The 22,711-nt window shown below is 39.8% G+C and overlaps 2 protein-coding genes and 1 long non-coding RNA gene across 8 annotated transcripts; 1 reads left to right on the forward strand and 2 right to left on the reverse strand.

Moving 5' to 3' along the window:
• Positions 1-296: 296 nt before the first annotated feature.
• Positions 297-2,989, reverse strand: LOC111263589 (retinol dehydrogenase 11). Its single transcript, XM_022838785.2, has one exon. It carries the CDS (start codon positions 2,190-2,192, stop codon positions 1,197-1,199), a length of 996 nt encoding a protein of 331 aa, XP_022694520.1. The 5' UTR covers positions 2,193-2,989; the 3' UTR covers positions 297-1,196.
• A 10,920-nt stretch (positions 2,990-13,909) lies between these two features.
• Positions 13,910-15,881, forward strand: LOC147753947 (uncharacterized). The gene is made up of 2 exons (XR_015312371.1): positions 13,910-14,825; positions 14,965-15,881. It is a non-coding gene; the product is annotated as an uncharacterized LOC147753947 (long non-coding RNA).
• A 3,637-nt stretch (positions 15,882-19,518) lies between these two features.
• Positions 19,519-22,711, reverse strand: LOC111263594 (uncharacterized). 6 transcript variants are annotated; one of them, XM_086969749.1, is made up of 4 exons: positions 22,579-22,711; positions 21,856-22,007; positions 20,554-20,640; positions 19,519-19,785 (listed from the first exon to the last, which is right to left on the reverse strand). In XM_086969749.1, exons 2-4 carry the CDS (start codon positions 21,952-21,954, stop codon positions 19,600-19,602), a joined length of 372 nt encoding a protein of 123 aa, XP_086825875.1. In that variant the 5' UTR covers positions 21,955-22,007; positions 22,579-22,711; the 3' UTR covers positions 19,519-19,599. The 6 variants fall into 6 exon arrangements, with proteins under 6 accessions (XP_086825875.1, XP_086825866.1, XP_086825871.1 ...); XM_086969740.1 differs by having other exon boundaries at positions 22,572-22,711; XM_086969745.1 differs by having other exon boundaries at positions 22,530-22,711.

The following is a 22,711-nucleotide window of genomic DNA, read 5'->3' on the forward strand; positions in this document are numbered from 1 at the left end:
AGTTATCTCTTGTCACAAAGGGAGCCAAGACTTCGTTAAGTTATCGATAGCATTTTTCAACATATCAAACTATTGCAAATATCACCTACACATGCAAATAGATGGTAAAAGATACCATGTTATACGCGAAAATCATATTACTTCTGACAGATTGTATAAGCCATCAACGAACGTATGACAATTGTCATGATCATGTAAAGCGTTTACCGCATTAAGCTGACATCAAGATAAACCAAGAAACGGAACTAAAAATAAACATATATACACGTGTGGTTACATAACAATAAAACACACGATTTGATGGACCACCGGTGTCGTCACAGACGACGGTATAATTTTATTTCTATCATTACTGTTATTACCGTGTCACTACTACACGTACAGCAGCTGTTAGAGATGACTACTTGCTCTTAAATAGTAAATCTTATTGTCGTTCTTCTAAACACTAACGGAGATTATGATAAAAAAAAAACAGCGATAGTTATGATTATAACGGTCGTAGTACGAGCTCTTTCCTTTATCCGTTAAACCTTCCCATTTTTTGATAATTAAATATTAGACCGTTTACACTTACTAGGTAGCACCGCGAATGATTCATCGTCGTTCTACACTAGCATAAATATATTAGGTTCTGTAAAAAAATTGAGTCAATTGCAACTTACTAATCACTAACTGATTAGACAATATATAACTTCTTAGATCTTTGTTCAAAGGCGTTCAGGAATGAAAAACTTACAACAGTTACAGACACTCGCATGAAAATGAATGAGCTCCTCTAGGATATTATTATTTTATTTTAGCTAAAATTTATTCGTCATATATGAACAGCTAACGTAAGTGCTGCAAAATGATGGAAACCTTGCTAAATTTACTAGTGGAGTCTAAGGGAGGATCAAGGAGATCATCTCTACACTTTAAGATAGGTACTTAATTTTGCTGAGATGCCTAGGAGTATAAGGACGTCGTCGCAGCTATAGTTAACAAGTGATCCCAAGCCGATAGGTCCGTCATTTCGGCTTGAATTTTGCTTGATTATGCTTTGATGGGGCAGTAATCGTGGCGCATGACTGATAGAACCCTCGTTATATTGCAGGAACATTTGTGATAAAAAAGCATAATTTTTCTATTGGCCTTGCTTCAGGACTATCGTTATTGCTTTAGATGATTTCCTGCACTAGCTCGGCTATCCTTGCTTTTTAGCTTGAAAGTCTACTAAGCGTTTCACTCTGGCTCCATAGTTTTGCCGCAAGCTTCATGTCTCTAGAAGCGGCGCTTCCCTTTGTTATGTGACAATCCTTAAAATACTCGCCTGTCGTATTTTCGACTTCTTCAGATATCGCTAGATGTAGCGAAGTCTGTGCGCCCTCTTCGGGTGTCTTTCCGAAAAAGTAGAAGAGTGTGTTTAGGCAGCAATTCAAGAAACCGACATAAGTGGAATTTATATCTGTTTGAACTGCCCCCGGATGGCAAACGTTAGCTGTGACGCCGGTTCCTTTGAGGCGTCTAGCCAACTCTCGGATGAACAAAATATTTGCTAGTTTCGTATCCGAGTAGACCTGCATGGGGACAGTGTACAAAGCGTATTCTAAGTTATCGGGATCGATACGACCGAAGTAATGCAGGCTGGATGACAGCGAAATAATACGAGACGGCGCATTTTGCTTCAGTTTGTCAAGGAGGAGATTGGTCAAAAGGAACGGACCGAGGTGGTTGGTCTGAAACGTCTGCTCGAAGCCGTCGACCGTCTCAACGCGCTCGGGAAACGGAACAATACCGGCATTGTTGATAAGAACGTCTAAACGATCCTCACCTCGGTTAATATCTTCGGCAAAGTCCTTGATCGATTTGAGCGAGCAGAGGTCAAGCTTCTTAATAACGACGCATTTGCCTGTTTCAGCCTCGATCTCTTTGGCGGCCATCTCAGCCTTCTGGACATTTCGGCAGGCGATGATGACTCGCGCATCTCTTCGAGCCAGTTCCTTAGCGGTCTCTTTGCCAATGCCCGCATTGGCACCAGTAATAATCACAGTCTTACCACGCATACTTTTTTTAGACGTGCACATGCCGACGGTTAACCGTGAGTAAATCTTGCACGTAATGCAAATGAAAATAACTGCGAGAGCAAGTAATGCAACGGGCTCTGTCCAGGTTTGCGGTGGTCTCCTATTGAGCTTTTCCGAGTCAACCATCATTTTTAGCTGGTGCTAAATTTCTCTGTAGTTGACGTTTGTTAACAAGGAATAATCTGACACAAGTTTATTTTTCCACGAAATGTACACTTTTCAATAATCCTTCCTACCAACAAAGTATTCCGTTTGGCGCAGCTTTTGGCTCTCTTCCCTTCGTTTTACAGAGGGGGACACGATCCAGATTCGCGCCAACAAAACCGCCCCGTTTTTCCTCAAATACTTAACGAAGCCATTGCGCGTTGGAGACAACACGACGTCTTTACAAACACGTAGATCACTTTTAATAAGAGCACGATTTCATTTTCGTTAGTCCAATACGTCAACGATCATGACGACTCAGTATGGGCTATCTCATCACATGTTTTTTGCGGTCATCGAATTACCGCATGTACCCGCGCACAGCTGCCTCACTTTAGCGAGTGATACTGATACCGGCATCGCCCACTACCGCCGCCAACAGCAGCAGAAATGATCGTACGAAGCTCTTTTTTCCTTCTCTCTTGTGAACTAATGAAGTAGAAGCCACTCTCACCACCATCAAAAATGTAGTATTATCAAGCACCGCCGTGACTGCAGCGGCCGTAGCCTGCCGCTGTATATCTGGCAGAGAACCCTATTTATGTTGACTGTTGCTAGCCGGCCTCGTAGGGTGAATAGGCAGAATTAGATCTATCGCTTGTGTGAAAAACCCGTAATAGTAGCCATCCCTACACACGGTCAAACTGCGGGCTGTCGCCGAAGGCTTTTGCTAGTTTCAGTGCAATCGAATGACGAAGACCTACGCTGATTTAGGCTATCTTTGCTGTCGCTGAGTGATAGTGGGCATTGCAATTCGACACGCGCGGTACGCAGTTATCACGGTGCTAATGGACAGCCCTTGCTCTTTTCACGAAAAGTCGTTCAATAGACTTCACGGCTGACGTCAAGTGGGGTGAGGGTGTTATGTCGTCTTCGATGGGTCCCGTTATGCAGTGTCCTGCTCATTAAGTTTTTCAGTTGTTTGGTAATCCTGCTGCATGAAAGTGACAGCATCTCCAAGCTTTTTCGATGGGGTTGTAAGAGGTCGTCACTGCCATGAAGAGTGCATGCCGTTGACGGCCGTACCCCTGCCGCTGAACTTGTGCTTTGGCTGAGGCAGAGCCTTGTCCCTATTACTTAATTCGCTCATTCATCGCTACCCTATTGTGTACACTTTGCGCAGAACTATACCATCCTATCATTGTCTGCAACAGCAGCGGCAACAGCAATAACGGTAGTAGCTGTAAGCGTAGTTCGTGCTGGGACCTGCACTGAACTGCCATTGGCAAAACTGGCTCCAATCCTAATGAATCTGATTGTGCCGTCTTCAGTATGGCCAATATCAACAGATACTGTTTAGTCGCTCACGTCAGCGGTCGGCAGTACCTCGCTGGTTCGATTCACATTGCATTTCCATAAGCCTTCTGCCATTCATCATGGCTTCACTTATCTGTCCATCGGCCTGTGTTACTCCGTGTCTTTGTCCTTCAAAGCGGTCAACGCACCGCATCCGAGCCAAGGACGGCAGAATGTTAGTTATTACCATTTCATATATATATCGCTATTACAATTTTTACTAGAACTCATAGTGGCAGCGTTTTAGTATAAAGCTGTTCTTGACCGTGTTTGCAGCGGCACGACTGATGTGAACATGGCCACGGACGCAGTTCGTTGCAGTGGCCGAACACCAGCAGCAGCAATCGCCGATCGATCCATGACACGCCCTTTTATATTTTTTTACTATGACATATTGTGATAACAATATAGTCGGTGTACATACACGGCGGGTACGTTTACGATGCATCCATATGTCCACTGACTATTTTTGTTTTACACTATCGTTTTACACAACTATGGTATCAATGGGACACGAGTAACTTACGATTAACGTTACAGATCTCTGTCTAAATGTGAGGTGCACTGGTCGTAAGTAAGTTCTCGTTTCCCATTCATACTACATAGAAGTAAGTGATATTTATTATTATATCTCCCTCTCACGCGAGTCCTCTCGACAACTAAAGTCGTCATTTTACACAACAGACGCACCTCGTGCCACTAAATTATCATACTATTACGTGTACTGGACATAGTTTACTGAAAGCTTGCTGAATAGATCAACGCTACATATAGGATATACTAAGTTGTTTGTTGATAATGCCTTTTCATCGAAAGGTAGAAAGGTAATTCATTCGTCGGCCACTTTCGATGTCCTCGTCAGAAGGGCTAACTTAGCTGAGGGCACTTTGAGGCACACTGTTATCGATTGTATATGTGTACATAACGTTAACTTTCTGAAGCTATTGAATAGGCTTTGAAAATGGTACACTAATAAAGGTTAATTCGATATATTCTTTCGCAAGGAAGTTGAATTTATCCCCTAAAACGTTTCCCCTTTGAATCTTGTTTTTTTCCGTTGTAACATTTTTTGCCCGTCATAATAGACCTAAATCATCGTATGATCTGTTCGAACATGATACACAATGTGCACGATTTTGTAAGCTTTATGTTAAAAATTACCTCAATATTATCTACTGCACAGGGGCGAAGTTTGCCTACTGTTCCCGTACTGGCTGGCTACGTAGAAGCGGTAGTAGTTAGAAACGTTTTTTTATTCAAATAATACTTTTTAGATCATTTTTGTGCATCTATAGCAATTACGCGAGCTGACATAAGCGACTGCCTCGCTGGCTGACGCAACACGCCTAGTAACACATAACCAAGGTGAAACGGAACCACAAGTACATATATGGCGTTAATCCTTGAAGTTGTTTACCGTCACGGAGCAAGAAGGAAAATCGTCATAGTCATTGGTATGAGAATGAATATTGAACACTTCAGGGAAAACCGACACTTTCCAGCTGATGTTTGCTAAAAAAATACCATTGGTATCTCGAATTTATAAAGTTTCAAGCGGATAGCGCCATCGAAGTAAACAGACTAAGAGTTTCGGACCCAGTTGTCGATCCATGGTCGTTGTCCAACTCCTTAGTTTTGAGAACGTTCGGTAATTCTGCTGTGCCAGTCTTGGTGGCCAGAACAGCTAGAACAAGCAGAAATAAGTAAATACGTTGCATTTTCAAAATTCAGCTAAAAGATATTTTGTTCGTTTTAGAAGTGGTTTTAAATGAAAACAAAAGAGATAAAGATGTTTCACTGATAGTGAAGCGATAACATACCTGACCACTAAACTTACGGGAACGTGAAGTGGTCCAAGTTTAAAATCGAGCTAAACATACTTCGTTTCATGATAGAAGCCAGCCAGCCAGCCAGCCAGCCATCCTTAAAGGCTCTGCTTGACGTAAAATTAAAAATAAAAAATAACAGGAATCTTACGAGCTGTACTCTTTTTTCGAAATTATGCCCACGTTCACATATCTCTAGTGTCGACTCAGGAGGACCTTAATGTATTCTTGTTGCGTAAACGAAGATTTCGTCGTAAGTCATATAACGTATACGACGACGCTAAACAGGACATACTTCCGAATTTATGAGCCAGCACAGGTGCCATTCGTTCAGGCTGGCCAGTAGTGTCAAACAGTATAATAAAGTTCAATCAGAAGGAATGTTTATAGTTCACGGTTTTACCACTTGCGCTTCGCGGAACGGGATATGGGACAGACGACACGGGCATGGTTTGTGCTATTTAGTATACACTGCTATTCATAACAGCAGTAATCAATGCCGAATGAATAACACTAACAAATGATACGCAGTAGGGCAGCCAGTCTCACTTGCTATCCTTCGCGGTATCATTAACTCATATTGTCCGCGCGGATATTTACGAAAATCTTGCCAAAGTCAGTTCTTCCGCAATAATTGAACCATCATTGTTCGGATCATGTCGACTGTTTACCTAATGAAGAGTAGAAATGGCTTACAGATGTGAGTGCAATTTCCTGAAACTATTCGGAAGCAACCAGCAATATCAGAGAGAGAGACAGATATATGGCCATCGTCTTACGTTGTTTTTGAAGAAAAAGGAGCGAAATTTGACTATTGGCCAAATCGTCGAGCAGATGAGCTGAGCATATGGCAGATTTGCGGAGATATCGACTTCGTTTAATACATTATTTCCTCTGTTAGTTAAAAGAACAGATAGGAGATATGCATGTACGTGTACAACAGGAAATATACAGCGTATGTCGAGAGCCAAAGGGCCTGTTCATAGCAGGTACTGCACTGTGGACGTTTATAGTTGTCTGAAGGCAAGAGGACAGGGGGTAGGAGGGGGTAGTACGTATCAACTACAAAGAAAACCAGCACGAATATTACTATTTCTATTTAATCCGGACAAAATTACCCGTACACCGAACACATCTGTACATCTTTGAGCATACGTACAAAACAATGTTCAAGGGGTCGCCAAATTGCTCCCAATTTTGATCCCTGAGCGAACAAACATCTGAAGTAAATGGATGGGTGATAATTTCTAGAATTCTGCCTTTTGAAAAGTATTTCGCTTAATGACAATTTTAAACGAAAGCATAAATTCTTCTATATCGGTAAATGGCTGGATAAAAACAACAATCGTAAATTGTAGTAAAAAAAGATTATCATACTTCGGTAAACGAAATAGGTAATTTTGTGTCATTGGGCTACCTGTTGTTTTTGAGACACTTTTCTGAGGCAGGTAGGTCTTTACTCTTATATTAACGTGTTTTGCCACTACAGTACGAGTATACGCATCGCGATATATCTCTAGGCTAGTTTTTGTACCTTTCCATTGATGCGCTATGTTTTCAGCGCATGTATCTCATTTACACACATGTGCACGTGCATAGACGGTTGTTACTGGTCGTTTTCCTGTCCGTTGGCGTGACGAGAATATACAGATCGCCCGATCCAAAATCGCCGAGATAGGCAGACTGTTTTTCCTCTTAATTGCTCGTTACAGCGGATGCTGTTGGTTTCTGTTGTGTTCAAGCTGGCATTACCGGGATTTTTATTTTACGTATGATATCCATTAATCTTAAAGATGTGTTTATTTAGTCTGAGATGTGGAATTTCTTAGCATTTTATTATATGTTCGTTAGTTTTAGTGCTGCGGTAGTACCCTAGAGCTATTGCCGCTGTTGTTATAGACTATTTAAGTTTTTCCAAGTCAATTAGAGCTTGGTGTGAGGTAGATTAGCGGCTAGAAACCAGTGGCGACCCTAGCCATCCCCACAATTTGTTGGATAGTTTGTTAAGGTTCAACTAGGTTGAAGTCGTGCAGAAATAAACTGAAGACAATTGTCACATTCGTCTACATAAATACATTCAGCTTGACCTGTTATTTTTTGAGCGGTTCGCAGTCGGAACAAGTAATTATATTAATACCTTAAAGTTCTTGAAATATCTTTATTATCACTTAAACATTAATAGATCAAAGAACAGGAAGAAGTTATTATAAAATGTAAACGCAGTGATTCCAAGCAACTCTAGCAAAATATTTATAAGCGCATAATTCCATTAAATCAAATTCGTCTACACTTTTCAATAATCAGCCGGCTTCAGTCAGCTGCTTTTACAACAACATGTTACACTTGATCCGCGTCTTAAGTATCTATCTATCTATCTATCTGTATCTATCTATCCATAACTATCTGTATCTATCTATCCATAACTATCTATCTATATCTATCTATAACTATCTATCTATCTGTCTATCTATCTATATGTATCTATCTATCTATATCTATCTATCCATAACTATCTATCTATCTATATCTATCTATCCATAACTATCTATCTATCGATAACTATCTATCTAGCTATCTATCTATCCATAACTATCTATCTGTCTATCTATATCTATCTATCTATCTATCTATCCATAACTATCTATCTATATCCATCTATCTATCTATCTATCTATCCATAACTAACTATCTATCTATCTATCTAATCTAAAAAAAAAAAGCAAATTGTCGCAATCCGGTACGTCACCACCGGGCCTTTTTTATCACTACTACAAACTGAAGATTTTCTAATTGGTAATGTTATGAGCCAATCCAATGTGATAAGTGTCTTATCTACAAGCATATCATACCCGTACATCTTCTGACCGTATTTTTTACTACTACTATCGTATAGTTCCGTTGCAAAACAATGACGGTGCACAGAGGCCGCACAGCAGGACAGATTGCTGAAGATTTCAATGCGTTCATATAAGCGAAACTGGAAGAAAAATTAATAATAATGATAAGAAGAACTCGAAGCAAAACGATCTGTTTGAGTTCTGACTGAGCCAAACTTATACATTCGGCCTATAAAGGGCAATTTACTTTCTCCTGTGATTTTATTAGTGTACCAGAAGCAAACATCGTCACAATGATGTTATCTCTACTAGTTTTCCATGATCAATAACAGTACTTTATTATATAGTTAGTTAACTTACTGCGTTCTATTATTACTATACACTTGACCCACATCATAACTTCCCTAAGACGTAAACGTCAAACGGCCATAACAAACATGCACCTTTTGTATTCATTTCTATCGGAAAAAAATCATAGATAACGACACGTCGTGGAGCATTATATTGGGTTAAGTGATCGTAGTGTGTTTTGTTGACATTGTTTACAGACGAGCGTTTCGAAATGATTTTATTGTTTAGCGGATGATAACGATGAAATGCTCAAATCGGTTACGCGTTCTACTATATGCCGTCATAAACATATGATCGTATCAAACTAACAGAGGAGTGAGGCTCTACCTTTTTTAATTTTTCGATTCTTGACCGTGAACTCGGCAAAATCAATTTCCCTACGACAAACGACAGTTCATCATTTTGCTACACATAGGAAAGAAAAAACGTTTCCTTTGACACCCTAATGGTGGCGATAGGCGAAGTGAGTGTGGTTGTAATGATGGCTAAACTTTGCGACACACGAAATAATCTAAGTTCAAAACCGCACGTCGGCACACTTCGCTTCGTGTTGGAAACCAGCCGCCCGAAGCCACGCTTAACGCCAGTAGCGGATGTAACACTAAAAAAAAATAGTCTGCTTAGTAAACGTGGTGGTAGTAGTAATGGCGTATTAGTCGGCTATTCATTTCTAGGAAAAATAAAAGCGAACACAAGTAGTCACTGCGTGTATCAGTTCTTCTGTTCTGACCGAAAACTTCTACGCTTCGCTGTGCATCTCTGCCAACCAAAAAAAAAAAAACAAAAAAAACTCTGGATTTGAGGTACAATCATATTCCATTGTCTAGAATTAGTTCGGGTGGCAAGAACCTTGCCCCACTGCATCAATATCTTTTAACATAACGACTCCTGCTGTTTATTGTTTATCTCCTGTTTTTCTGAACGATTTAATTTTCGTCTCCTTTCTTGCCATGAGCTACCATGAACAAAATAAGTAAGTCGCTGCGTATCGAAGCGAAGTTCGACCGTTTTCGATTGTACCACAGCCGTCAATTACAGAGACCTCAGCTTGCGCGACCTCTTAACGTTTGGCGAAGGTCGTATACGGGACATTTTTCCATATCCAGTAATTTTCTATATATTACGTAATATAAAAAGGCCCTTTTCGTTGTTTATGAATATAATACAATAGCCAAATGTAATACACAGGACCTTACATGATGCCTACTTAGTAGAAGTAAGCATGAAAACGACTTGCTTAATTCTGTCACTTACACACGCACGCACATACACAAACACATATGTATGTATGTAGTATTGCATGTGAGAAGATCCACACGAAAATGATACTGTATGCATGGCTATGACACGACGTTAACGGAATATCTGTCTGTTGATGGCGCTTACATTAACGCTAACTACTGAAAAAGATGGCGCTGACTACACGAGTATTGCGAGCAACAACAAACGGCGCCATCGGACGCCTCTAATTACGTGAAATAAAAAAACTATTCCATATTTGATCTAAATGATGAATTTATAATCGTTCGTTTTATGATAACACTTTTCAAACATAAACACTCATCATTAAGTATATATTTGTGCTAGTTGTATAACGCAATATCAGATAAATATTTCCTCCTAGCATGAATCAATGTTTTTTTTTCTAATTAAAAAACGACGACCATTTGATGCAAAAAAAATTGACGCCATGGCTATCGTAGTGCTACCAAGAATTTTTGTCAACAATCGCATAATACTATAGCAGTACAACTGAAGTATATGCTAGCAGGGTGAGTGAAGGGCGGCCTGTACATCGTTAGGCCAACTACAGGCTCGCACGACGAAGTCCATCAAAATTGCAACAACATCGGTTTTTTTCTATTCTTTATTGATTAAAGCAAATATCCACCAATAACGTTAGACCGGCATTGTACACTATGGACGCGCTGATATATTTAATATTAAATGGAAATCTATTGACTGATGTTCCCGTAAATACAGTACAAATCAAAAAAATCCTGCTTATGGTGGCATGATTTCCCTATCAGCTGACTCTGAAGCTTTTGTTCTTTGCAAGCAACTGACGTAAACACGACAAAATAGCTCGGAACAATCGTTGCGTATGTTCGTCTTTATATAGATCTAATAATAGGCTGAAAGCGTTTCTAATGACGTACTGACGTCTGTTTTTACGTGCACATTTTTGCATGTTTCCCCCTGTTTTTTACTTTTCGACCACCACCACCACCACCACCACTACCACTACCGAACTGTAAACTCATTGACGTTTAGCAAAATTGGTATTTGATTATTATGGTTAGGTAGGTGACGGTAGGACGGTGACACTACCAAAAGTTACAACTTGACGCTTGAACAGCGACAACAGCAAAGAGGACGATGACAAACCTGAACGATCCGAGTCACTGACTCAGTCATCGCAAGTGCGCTTTAATTGAATGCAGAAGGAGGGGTCTTTTTCGGGGCCGTGGGGGAAGGGGTAGACATCGTGTGGAAAGTTTCGACTTTTATCAGCGGGAGAAAGTTGTAAGATCGGAGCAACAGAGCCAGTAGCGTAATACTCTAACAATAGCAACAGTGGAAACATTTACTAAAAATAATACATGGTATTATTCATAACCGTTGTCACTATGATCAGTTACGCTGATACAACAAGCCAGAGCTGTAGCTTGTTACATCATCGTTGCCCCTAGTAATGTAACATTCAGTGGGGCAAAGCGCGCACACAAACATAGATTGACCTAAGATTTGTAAAACATACATATGCATATCGACTGATATGACTTTTTTAAACATACATATATATATATATGTAGATTAAAAATCTATTGATGAAAATTACAATATTTTACATTACTATTACGTGACAGGCCTGGCAGACGGAACCCGTCTACGGAAATTGTAACTGTATAAATACGTGCCAATTCGTACTGGCTAAAAAGTACCAATTTTCCATTTTAGCTTTTATCTAAAATATTTCCCTATGACATTAAAATACGCTCTACCGATATTTAAAGGAACCTGGCAGGCACAGGCGATCTCGAGTCGAAAAGATGAGTAAAAAAAATCCTATAGAATATATCTAATATTTACTTGAACTAAAGTGCGTTATAAATTTAATAGTTATAAAATAGATTCGTCTCTGGCTCAGCCCTGATATCAGCCGCCATATTTTGTTGAGCAATGATCCGATGTGGTGAAAATGGTGGCGCAGCTTAAATAAGAACTGGCAGATATTGCTATGTATCTGTATAATAATTGTAAGGTAATTTAGCTGGAACAAAACAACCGATCGTATCCCTATATTGGAGCAGAGGTACACCACCGAATATTGAACTATGTTTGTTCCTGAAGCGCTTTCACCACCTCTGTCTCTTGACCTGAATATGTGAAGTTTTCTGCACGAAGAAATTTCTATTTAACTAGGTCATGGTCATTTGCGTGAGCTTATCCAGACGGGTACGATGGCCGATTAATTATACCGCAATTCGAAGACAAAGTTGTTAGTACTGTTTATGTAGACAATCGATAGCACAGAGGCATACGAAAAGACACGCAGCACTATCAGTCCCTAGATCGTAGTTCTAATGCGGAAGAGAGTTTGCCTGCCAGGATAGAATCTAATAACAGTATCCGCTGAAGTTGATAATACTCAGTAACCTACTTCTACTGTATTTTCTTTATTACTCACAAAGCACTCGGTAGTAATATATTTTCTTAACGATATTACGGTGCTAAACGAAAAACATGCTTCGAATTATTTTATGTCTCTATGGGACACGGACAAACAAAGCGAGATGTATTTTGAACGTAGTAAGGTCAAATGGCCATCGCCTTTTGTGGCCACAAGGACGAACTGGACACGGGACGATGAAGATCTACAATGCGATGTATCACATCTGTCAGAGGTCCAGTTTTGATCCGAAATAGTAAAATACGATCTAGTATGTATATATTGCTCTGATAACTATTTAAGCTTTACTTGTAATTACTGTGTGGGCAATGGTTGCTTGATGAATGATGGCCAGCCGCCTTGGGCCTTGCCGTTACACAGCTGACGCGCACAAATCTAACTCATTGACTAATTAGGAAAAGGTACAATACAGCAACTAATTAGACGTAAAAAGTGCCACACTTCTTCTTCTTCTTCTTCTTCTAACTTGTTTCAATAACTCCAGGCTCGAAAAATGCCATATGTCTATTGAAACTGAAACAAACTTGTGTACGACATCTTTTTCTAACTTGTATCTGTATCGCGCCGCATAATTCATATTCAGACAACTTCCAAAGTTGATATGCAATTACCTTTCCATTATGTAACTTCCACAACTTCTCCGAAGCGGCGTGCTTACGTGAATCTTTGGTAGCCGTTAGCAATAGCAAAATTTATCGAGAAAGACAACATGAGTTTGCTGGATAAGCCACCCCCGGAGACTTGTAATTACAGAAATCAAGCAATGACGCAGAAGCTCAGACAATAAATGGTGTCAGAAATAGTTATATCGATAGTAACACAAATAAAACAGTCAAATGAACCGATTCTCTTTGGTAGGAGTTTTCGGAGATCCACATGTGCTTTCTATACAATTATCCTCTTCCTTGTCTTATATTTAGTTGTTTTCAACTGAGCTCTATTTTTTTTTCGATAATTTTTCAGTGTTTGTCAGCTCCACTCAATGACTCTGAACAAGGGCTTAAGCTCTACTGGAACTGCTTTCCTAGCTGATCGGGCTTTTTTCATGCCATCAGCAACAGCACTAAGAACACTTACAATCTATTTTGCTAAAACCATATTGTCTCGCAACCATTTCTATCGCTGTTGCTCTATTTTCTACAGGTCAACGAAACCTGGCCTTATCTCATTCTTCTTGGATAGATAACCTTCAGTCAGCTTTAACAACAACAGCGGCAGCAGTATCTGAAATATCTTCTATGTGAACACGTTTCATTCTAAACATATTCAAATAAGGGGCGTTATGACTATGCAGAAATAAATGTATAGTGACAGGGTACCCCATCTTGTGCGATTCTTCGCCAAGCTGTTGTAAGCGTTCTGTGGCGGTACCGAGTCGAAGTTTTTACCTCAACCCCGATGACTTAAGCTCGGTGGTTGATTCGAGCGAAAGGTCACCAGTTTTCAATGCTATTTAAGGAGGCTTATATAACATATAGGATACGCTAGAAGATTTCGTCTTTCATGTGGCGAAATCCCTATCTAAAAACGATACACGTTTGCTGCTTGAGTAACTGTCGAAACAGTTACTAGTCCATACATACTCGTCAATAATCAGTAGCAGCTATAGTACCGATAAAAAAAATGTGAAGCAAAAGTAACGGTATGATCTGGGGATAAAAGGACGACGTCAAGGGTTATGCTGACGCAGCAGCGATCGCAGCTGTAAATGTAGTGAGCTACTCCATTTGCACCTTATTCTATTTAATTACAGTCAAAATCGATGATCGTCTGCTATCAGAAGCAAGAAGTTGATAGTGTCAAGAGCAAAACGCGATCACCTTTCGTCGCCGTTGTTGGATTTATGAAAGGCAATACCGCACGAATCAATGGCGTCCGAGCGATACTCAGCTTGCAATCGACCCATTGCTTGCTTTCGTTTGAACCGTATGAAAAGGGTACCCTGAATGACACACGATCACTGAGCAATTGTTCCCACCTGGCGCGTCACGACGATACCATTACTTGTCGTCGTTCTATTGGCAGCTGCCCTTTGCCACCAAAAGGTGTAATATAGAAATCGTACTGGGAACAAATCCGTCAAGTAAGACGGATAATAGCACTTAGAAAAAAAAATAACATAGTCATGGCTAAATAATTATTGCTACGAGACTTTTTTTTGCGCTGGAGCCGAGATATAATGTTTTGTATCGTGTAGAGACGGCGTTTCTTTGGAAACGGTTGTTTATTCGGTGCCTAGTAACATGTTCCCTTCCTAGATATTTGGGATCATTGCAATTGGATATATAATGGAAGTGAGGTTATGTTTTTTACTTGTTTGCTAAGTGTTTCGAGCCTCTTTTACCCATATTCGTATAGGAGTAACTTACTTGTCGAGTGATTAAGGCTGATACAGGCTGAAAGTTCGCTTCGTAATACTTAATCAGTTCGACCAATTGTAGCGTTACCGAGTTCGATGGTTTCAAACCTGAAACAATAGATACTTCCAACAGACACGGCACCCGTCGGCTTTCAAGATGTCTACAGGATGATGTCTATAACGGAATTATTTTAGGTAAGCAGGCAAATCATACAAATCGAATGCAATATTTTGACTTAAGTCTCTTTTTGTTATCAAAGACTCAAGATCAATCGCTATCATTGTTGTTATTATTAATTAGATATTTTAATTTTAACGACAAACCACGCTCTAGGTGGCCACAAGAAGCGTGCACTCCTTAAGCAAATGCGGCGCAAGAGCATTCTGCACGCTTAAGAGCGACTCAAGCGGCTGTTGACAATCATTTGCACGCACCAGGGAAGATCCAAAAGGAGGAAAGCTGGGTGAACTTTGAGAGAAAATGAACTCAGTAACTTGACTAATATGCGCTTCGTTGCTTGCACGATAGAATAGAAAATTGTTTCTATATAGAATCGTTACCGACCACGAAATACAAGTCACTTACGACACCCCAAATGCAGACCGGAATGGCTATACCTCTCCCGTTGGACGTCACGAAAAAGTATTTACGGTCAATAGTTGCATCGCCACGTATAACGGAATGATAAAGAAGCATTGTACTATAAACTATTCAAATTCCAGGAAAGATTTACTGGAGGCCGTTACGGAAATCAGCTCACCCATCTAAGCCATCGAATGGGCAGAAAAAGGCTTAGGTGGAACCCTATACAACGGCTATTTTGCTGCATGTAAACTATACATTGCATTTTACTCTGATGACCTAGCAGGTGCTAACGGACTTCCAGTAGGAAACCCAACCCCACATGGTGTACAGTCCGGACATCGATTATCACTTCTTTTGGTCAATGCAACATAGCCAGGAAGACAAATACCTCCGAACAGAGTTTGAAGTCAGTGAATGGGTCGACGAATAGAAGCCTTCTTTCACCTAAAAACATCAGCTACCTTACAAATGGGCCAAGGTTGTAGGAACTAAAAGACAGTCCTTTGACTAAGATGTTCATAAATTTCCGCGATGTCTCCACCTGCCGTCTGTTAATTTGCGGATTATTTGTTCAAAGAGTGATTAAATCAATGAGTTCGTAGAAAAGCCGGTATTTGGACTGTTTAATAAGACGTTTAATAAAAACGTGATAAAGCATACGTAGTGATGAGGCTCGAGTTGTTAATCATGAATTTCTTCAACAGAAGTCCAATTTTACATTCGCATGTATCACAAAGATGTACTTTCATCCAAAAATTTCAAGTCATTACAGATCGTGTGTGCATACATCCGGATATATTTACAGAAGACGGGTTAAACACTATGTTATAAAATATTGGTAGTTACTTTTTTTTCGTGTTTTACATTGATGTATATCATGCCGATTACGTTGACGATAAGTAGTCATAAAAAAAGAACTATTTTAATATGTGGTACTTCTTTGTTTCGTAATAGCAAAGCAGAAAATCTCAGCAGCGCGATAATATTTTGTACGCTACAATGTAATACTACTCAATGACCAAGAAGAGATTTTTTTTCTTTCATTCTCTAAACCGACTCGTTGCTACCCATTGTTAACAAGGCAAGATCATATCAAACTGCTGCAACTCCAGCCGGCATTGAGCGTCCAGTGTTAGATATGCGTTTTAATAAACGTCAAGTCAAATTTTATGCCTGGTGCCTATGTTGTTAGGCATCACTTTCCAGGATAAAATGAAGTGTGACTACGCCCGGCTGGATTCAAATCTAAGCAACCACGTGCCCCAAAAAAAGTCCGTATACTGAATGACTTCAGCGCCTCCATTCCGCTGGCTTCAGTTCTTGCTAAGTTACCTTCGTTTACTAAAGAGGTAAATCGGTGGTCGGTATTACATAAGCAAAGATGAAAGACGGAACATAAAAAGCTTCGAGCAAATTATAGCAAAAGATCATTGACCTCACTTGTTTAATCAATGTATCTATACCAAGCAAAGACACCCGTTTTAACTTATATTTATTTCAAGACGTAATTTTTTATTATTTCGTGCTATACAGTCCCCGCACTCGATAATGCTTTTTTCTACCTAGAATTAAAAAGTCCATCTTGTGTGGGCAGGTAAGCAATGTTCATTGCAGTTGGTAGGCATTGGTTTAAGCCTCGAGATCGACATAAATTCTGCACTAAGCACTATGTATAGTAGATGAAGAGATTTTAGATATTGGAATCGTTGTTCGGAGTAATGTGTCCCGAAGACGAGAAGACCGAAACGAAGCAACAAGGAGGATAGCGGTTTAGTAAATATTATTGCGCCCTACAACCAACCATCAGGGTACGGTTTTATCTGTCTGTGTATAAATAGTTAAATCCCACATTCGAGCCCTAATAAATCTCCGTCGTACGAAAAAAATGTACAATTCTGCAGCGCGTACCCAAGTATCACCGCGCAATGGCACGGCTATTAAAAACTTAGCAGCAGTTCATGGTGTTGTGGTAGTCTTACCCGCTAAAATTCAAAATTCATAATTTACTGCACTAATTTGAGACTGTAAAATTTTAAAATAGTTTGAACAATGGAAGCTATTCAACTAACACCTTTGTCACCCAAAGATGAGTGCACACTAAAGAAGTCCATATACTAACTAAGAGTATTTATTGACTCGGCATCTCACGAAGTCTCTAGCGGAAGTCTACCCAATGTCACTGTGACACCTATCCATCTTGGCTTTTTTTTCATTTATGCCGAAAAAGGAAAAGTACACAAAAAAGTATTTTGTGCGCGATCTGCAGGCGCATTTAGATTTTCTAAGTGTCAGTGCATTGATTAGTAACTTTTTTTAAAGCGTACTTTGAAACATCTCCCATCAAGCAACTTTTTAATTTTTTAGCGAAGAATATCACATGCTTGACCACAATTAATCGCCGTCTAAATACTGTGAAGTTTTAAATGTGACCGTATTTAATAGTTCTTCCATGCTCAATCAAAGAATGATAGCAATATCATGTGTATTTCGTCACCAATCGACAGACATATGGATTTGTCGGAATTATTTTCCCTCTATCTTTAATAAACCTTTGTTTCATATAACCGCTTTTGAAAAAACGCCAAATAGCCATAGTAAGACGATTTCTGCTAACTATATATTTCAAAATCTATAAATGTATTAAGTATCTTGAAAACTAAAAAAGTAAATGGTTTTTACAAAATTACACGAAAATCATTACAGGATGATTGGTTAGCGTGTAAATAGCGGCCAGTACATCCTTGAAGCACATTTTTTCGCCTATATTAAAATATCAATTAATAGGAAATTGATACATATTTGTTAACTATGAAAAATATTGTTGAATGCGACGATAACAGAAATTTTACGGTAAATAGATTTTAAAATAATTATGATTAAGCAAAAAAAAAGGTATAAAGGGGAATTAAAAAGAAGCCCGAGTATTTATTGAGCATACATATCAAACTGGATGGTTTCAGACATCTCTATGGCCAGTAACAATATGTTCGAATAGTAATTTCAGCATTTTTGCACATGGCCGCAATCGAACTTTTCGCCAAAGCACGGCTTGGAGTTTGTGGGCCAAAACGGTCATTTCAGAAGACGTGTTACATCACCATTAATTAAATACTGAAAATTTGTAAGCATGGGTTTTCTGTGAAGTGACCCTAGGCTAGTAGAAGACGGGTGTGCAAACAATGAAGAACTATAATTCACAAAGAAATCTGTCTGCGAGTATATCGTTGCCATTTACAAAACCTGGTCCACTCTCTACCGCCAGCCCGACTATGACCAGGCGAGAGATTGGCGTAGCTTTGGAATGAAACTGAGTTCAATGGCGGTGGCGAGTGGGTTCGGACGTAAAGTGACGGAAGCACTCGCAGCAGACCCAAGGAGCATCTGCTACTATGAGATACTCAATGAAATAAAAAATGAATGCAGTTTGCTATCTGATGCTCCTCAAAAGATTCACAGACCTTTTGCTATGACAATTGAAAGTACCCAGTCTGCCCACTTGGTGACACCAGATGTCGCTGCCGTGCCGTAATTAATTCCTAAATTGAGCAAAGGAATATCGCGGGCTGGCTTCAATCCGCTCATTCCTTCAGCCTAAATCCGTGCCATCATTGAGCTGGCAGGCAAGCATATCCCAGTATCGATCTATTTCGAAAAGCCATAGATAGAGATATACATACATATGGCTGATTACATAATAACAGCATTTTGTTCTCGGCGAGGAAACATAAGCCGTACGAATTAATCATTTATACTCATGATTTTGTCGTTGTTCGCTACCTACATTTTACGCAGCCATGTTACGAATCACTATTGCCTTCTTCCATCTGAAGCAATCGGCTAGCGCGTCTGTTTTCTACTATTGGTCGTAAATGTCAGCAGACTTAGTAGAACCAGTCGAGAGTGCTAGCCATTTGACGCACTTTCAGATCAACCCATCTGTGCATTTCTGACATGACAAGGGGGCTAGACAAAGACCTAGTACGCACTCTTCCATCCTTTCAAACTTTGCAAACTATATGTATAATGACAGTAGTAAGAATAGCAATCCTATCACAAAACCGTACATGCATCCATGACGTTCATATCTACGTAATGTCTCGCCTTTAACCTAATGCCTAATTGAAGGATCAGCTCAGACAGGCAACTAACCGATCTATTACCATACTATAAAAATTTTGTTAAAATGATAAATTTATTCAGTTTGTCAAAAACCCAATGACTATACTTCAGCTAAAACCGACTATCATGCAGTGCTATCTAATTTTGCTCTAGAAGTAAATTAGTGATAGAAGGCTAGCGATATTATCCGCTGGATAATAAGTTTATTAGAAGATATATTTTCTTTAGATGCGTTCTATTCGTAGTGGAAAACACTAGAATATCCTAGTAATAATATTGCTCTTGTGGCTGATTCGGGTAAGCATGAGAGAGTGCTGTTGGAAGAGGTGCGATTTTTCGAGCGACAGACCCTAGCGAACTGCGATGATTTCCGTCTCGGGTCCACCAAGTATATGGTTCATACTGAACGTCACTTATCGTATTGCGTCGATTGTGACTGTTTGTGCCTTCCTGAAAAAGGGAAAACTATTTCATCCTACTTGGCTGAGGTAAGTTCTCTTGATAAATTAACTGATCGTAAAGATCGCAGGTAACTTCCCGCTGCCTCAATGCACTGCGGTGAAAATAGATAATTGGTTAATAGTAAAGAGAATTTAGTTGAAGTTGATACGGTCACCTTGTCGTTCGAGACGCTAACAAAGAACAAGGCTGGTGGGGCTCAAGTCTTACCCACAACACGTTGCTACACAATTGATATAAATATTGAAAAAAAATTTGTCCTTATCTGAGTATTGGGCGTCTTTCTCTATATAATAGGTGTAACAACCAAACACAAAAATGCGTATGCCTTGACAAAGGTCAGTAGTCAGACGTCGCCGCAGAAAAGAAGCTCCTTTTCACGGTATTTGTATTGCAAGCGTCAATGTTTGCTGAAAAATCAGATATAACTGACTGAGAAAAACTGACTATGTACCTAAGCTTTTTCTCTCGAAGAAAGATAATAGTTTTAATTAGTCATGTAACGAAAATACTAAGCTGAAAAATTACAGCGTTGTATAGAGTATCGCGCGTCGTGGATGTACCTTCGCATATGTCTCTCTCCGTTTCGAGGCTTACGTCCGGTATCATCGCTAGACATTCGATCAGACAAATGGCTGGCTCCCAGCGCGAAACGAACCGTGTGCTGGGTTCGAACCTAGAGCACAAAATGCTCCTAAAATTACCGGGCTACGCCCTAATCTAATACGGGGACATTGATCTACGTCTAGTACAACTTACCTTGCAGTACGTTTCATCTGGTCGTGCTCCGGGGTCTCGGGAACAGTTTAGTCCGGAGCAGCATTGCCTTCGACGTCCACAAGCTTGCTGAATAAGTCACAATGTAAAAAAAATTCACATCCGTAAGGTTAAAACGCAGATAAAATATTATTACGCTTCTTCCGGCACACCAACACGGAGAATCTCATACAAGCTTACGATTTACATGAGCGAAATGAAGACCATAAGTCCCTAACTAGTCTGACGGGGGAAGTGACGATCTCTCTGGATGCATATAGACGGATGCATGTAAGCGTAGCAAAACAGTTCTGTACCGGATCGAAGTAATCGGATCAAAACAAAATAAACCGTATTTTGTTTCTTCTTGTAGAAAAAAACAACGATAGCTAATTAGGAGTTGTAACTTGAACTTAACCCGATAAAGCAAGTCGCTCGACCAAGAGTGTTTCAACTTGTTACGAAAAGCTGCTGCTGTTGCTGTTACTGCTGCTGCTACTGGTATCGTACGCGTTCTTGGCTGACTCTTTAGATTTGGCAAGGGTTATTTTTGTCTGATTTAGTGCTACTTAGCTGTCAATGATGTAAAAAATCAGAAACGATTATCAAGCACCTGCCGAGTAAATCGGCAGTGACACTCCGTGAGTGCTGTCTATGCAGATTCGTCAATGTATGCGTGACGATTTTTATATACTGCGCCTTAGCGGCTTTATCGTTCATTCTCATTAAGCTCTTGACGTCTACCCATAAAAAACAACCCGGTCTCACTGTGCCAGTAATTTTGTGAGTGATTTGGCCTTCTGCTATATCTAAAAGCGAAAATAAAGTAATCACGTTTTGAATAATAGCAAGTGATTGAGTCTTATACTCACCTGAGAACGTACCAAAGGTTCAAAAAGGCCTAGCTTCTTTTTTGCTAAAATTGACTAAAGAATAGAATTGTGTGAAAAATAAATAATATAACGGATTTGTTTGTGCTAAAATGGTTACTTGCTTTTAACAGAATTTTTAGTGAGTTTGGTTTGTCTTTTCGGTTGTTTCTGTGGCAATGGCTTACTTACACTTTGGCCGCTTTGCACAAAAAGCCTCAGACTTGTTTATGCCCTACTTTTTTCTAACCCACTATTGCTGTTGCAAATCTGCCGGAGAAATTTTCGAACCATAATAGAGATAGAGAAAAAATGTGTATACCTCATAATTGAGAAAAAAAAATTTGATCTCGACCTCGTTTGCGCTGAAGTGTTTCACACGTGATTTTGCTAATATGGTTAGCGTGAGCGCAACATATATTTCGTAGGTACTCACATAATAGGATTGGCAAGCATCAACGCAGGCCAACATCACAGGCACCAGCAGGAGAACAATCGTTGAAGTTTGTAGGATTTGGGACAGCGTAAATCTCATACTGAAGGACTTCCTTGTTGGCCGATAGCATAGGACGGCCAGTACACTTTCACCTATATATTTCGAAATAAACATAATACAGAGATTCATAAAACTGGATTATACAGTATAATCTAGTCTTACCATGAAGGGTCATGTCACTCATGACAAACAACTTTGTATAGAACAAGTCTAGCTCAGCTCACAACTTGTATGAAAACCTGAAGCACAATAGAGAGAACAATACGAACAGATCGTACTCTATGAACCATCAAAATAGGTATTTTAGACTTGCATCGAAGATTTAAATTAAGAGTTAAGCTGTATCGTTGTCTCTGCGTATTCATAATGTGAACGCATCATATAGGATTAACCGGATCATTGATTACGCAACCATATAATAGCGATACGCGTTCGAAAAATTTACAAGAGTTGAATATTTTTGTTTGTTTGTTTGTTGGTCCCAGATAAATTTTGCTCTTAACGGCAAGGTAACAACGACGTCACGATGAGCAAAGCACTAAAATTCTCTTAAGATCATTTCTATGTCCACTTTTAGTCCACGCTTTAGTATAGTTTTTCAAGTGATCTTGAACCGATTATGAAGCTGTCCCGTCGTCCTAGATAAAGTAACCTACGGCATACGTTACAAACGCGATCACCACTGCAGGAGGCCACTAATCGCCCTATAAGCACCGATAGCTCTAACAGAAGCGACGTAGATAAACGCTGTGCGCGCACTATCTCCTTGTCTCGCTAGACGCGCGGCCAGCTAAAG

The sequence above is a fragment of the Varroa jacobsoni genome, unplaced genomic scaffold (assembly GCF_002532875.2).
Source record: "Varroa jacobsoni isolate VJ856 unplaced genomic scaffold, vjacob_1.0 scaffold_80, whole genome shotgun sequence".
Taxonomy (NCBI): Eukaryota; Metazoa; Arthropoda; class Arachnida; order Mesostigmata; family Varroidae; genus Varroa; species Varroa jacobsoni.

Coding starts and splice junctions, on each gene's coding strand:
- LOC111263589 (XM_022838785.2), bottom strand. CDS start 2,192: ATGATGGTTGACTCGGAAAAGCTCAATAGGAGACCACCGCAAACCTGG.
- LOC111263594 (XM_086969749.1), bottom strand. CDS start 21,954: ATGAGATTTACGCTGTCCCAAATCCTACAAACTTCAACGATTGTTCTC. Junction 20,641..21,855: donor ATGCTTGCCAATCCTATTAT/GTGAGTACCTAC, acceptor TGACTTATTCAG/CAAGCTTGTGGACGTCGAAG. Junction 19,786..20,553: donor CAGATGAAACGTACTGCAAG/GTAAGTTGTACT, acceptor TCCCTTTTTCAG/GAAGGCACAAACAGTCACAA.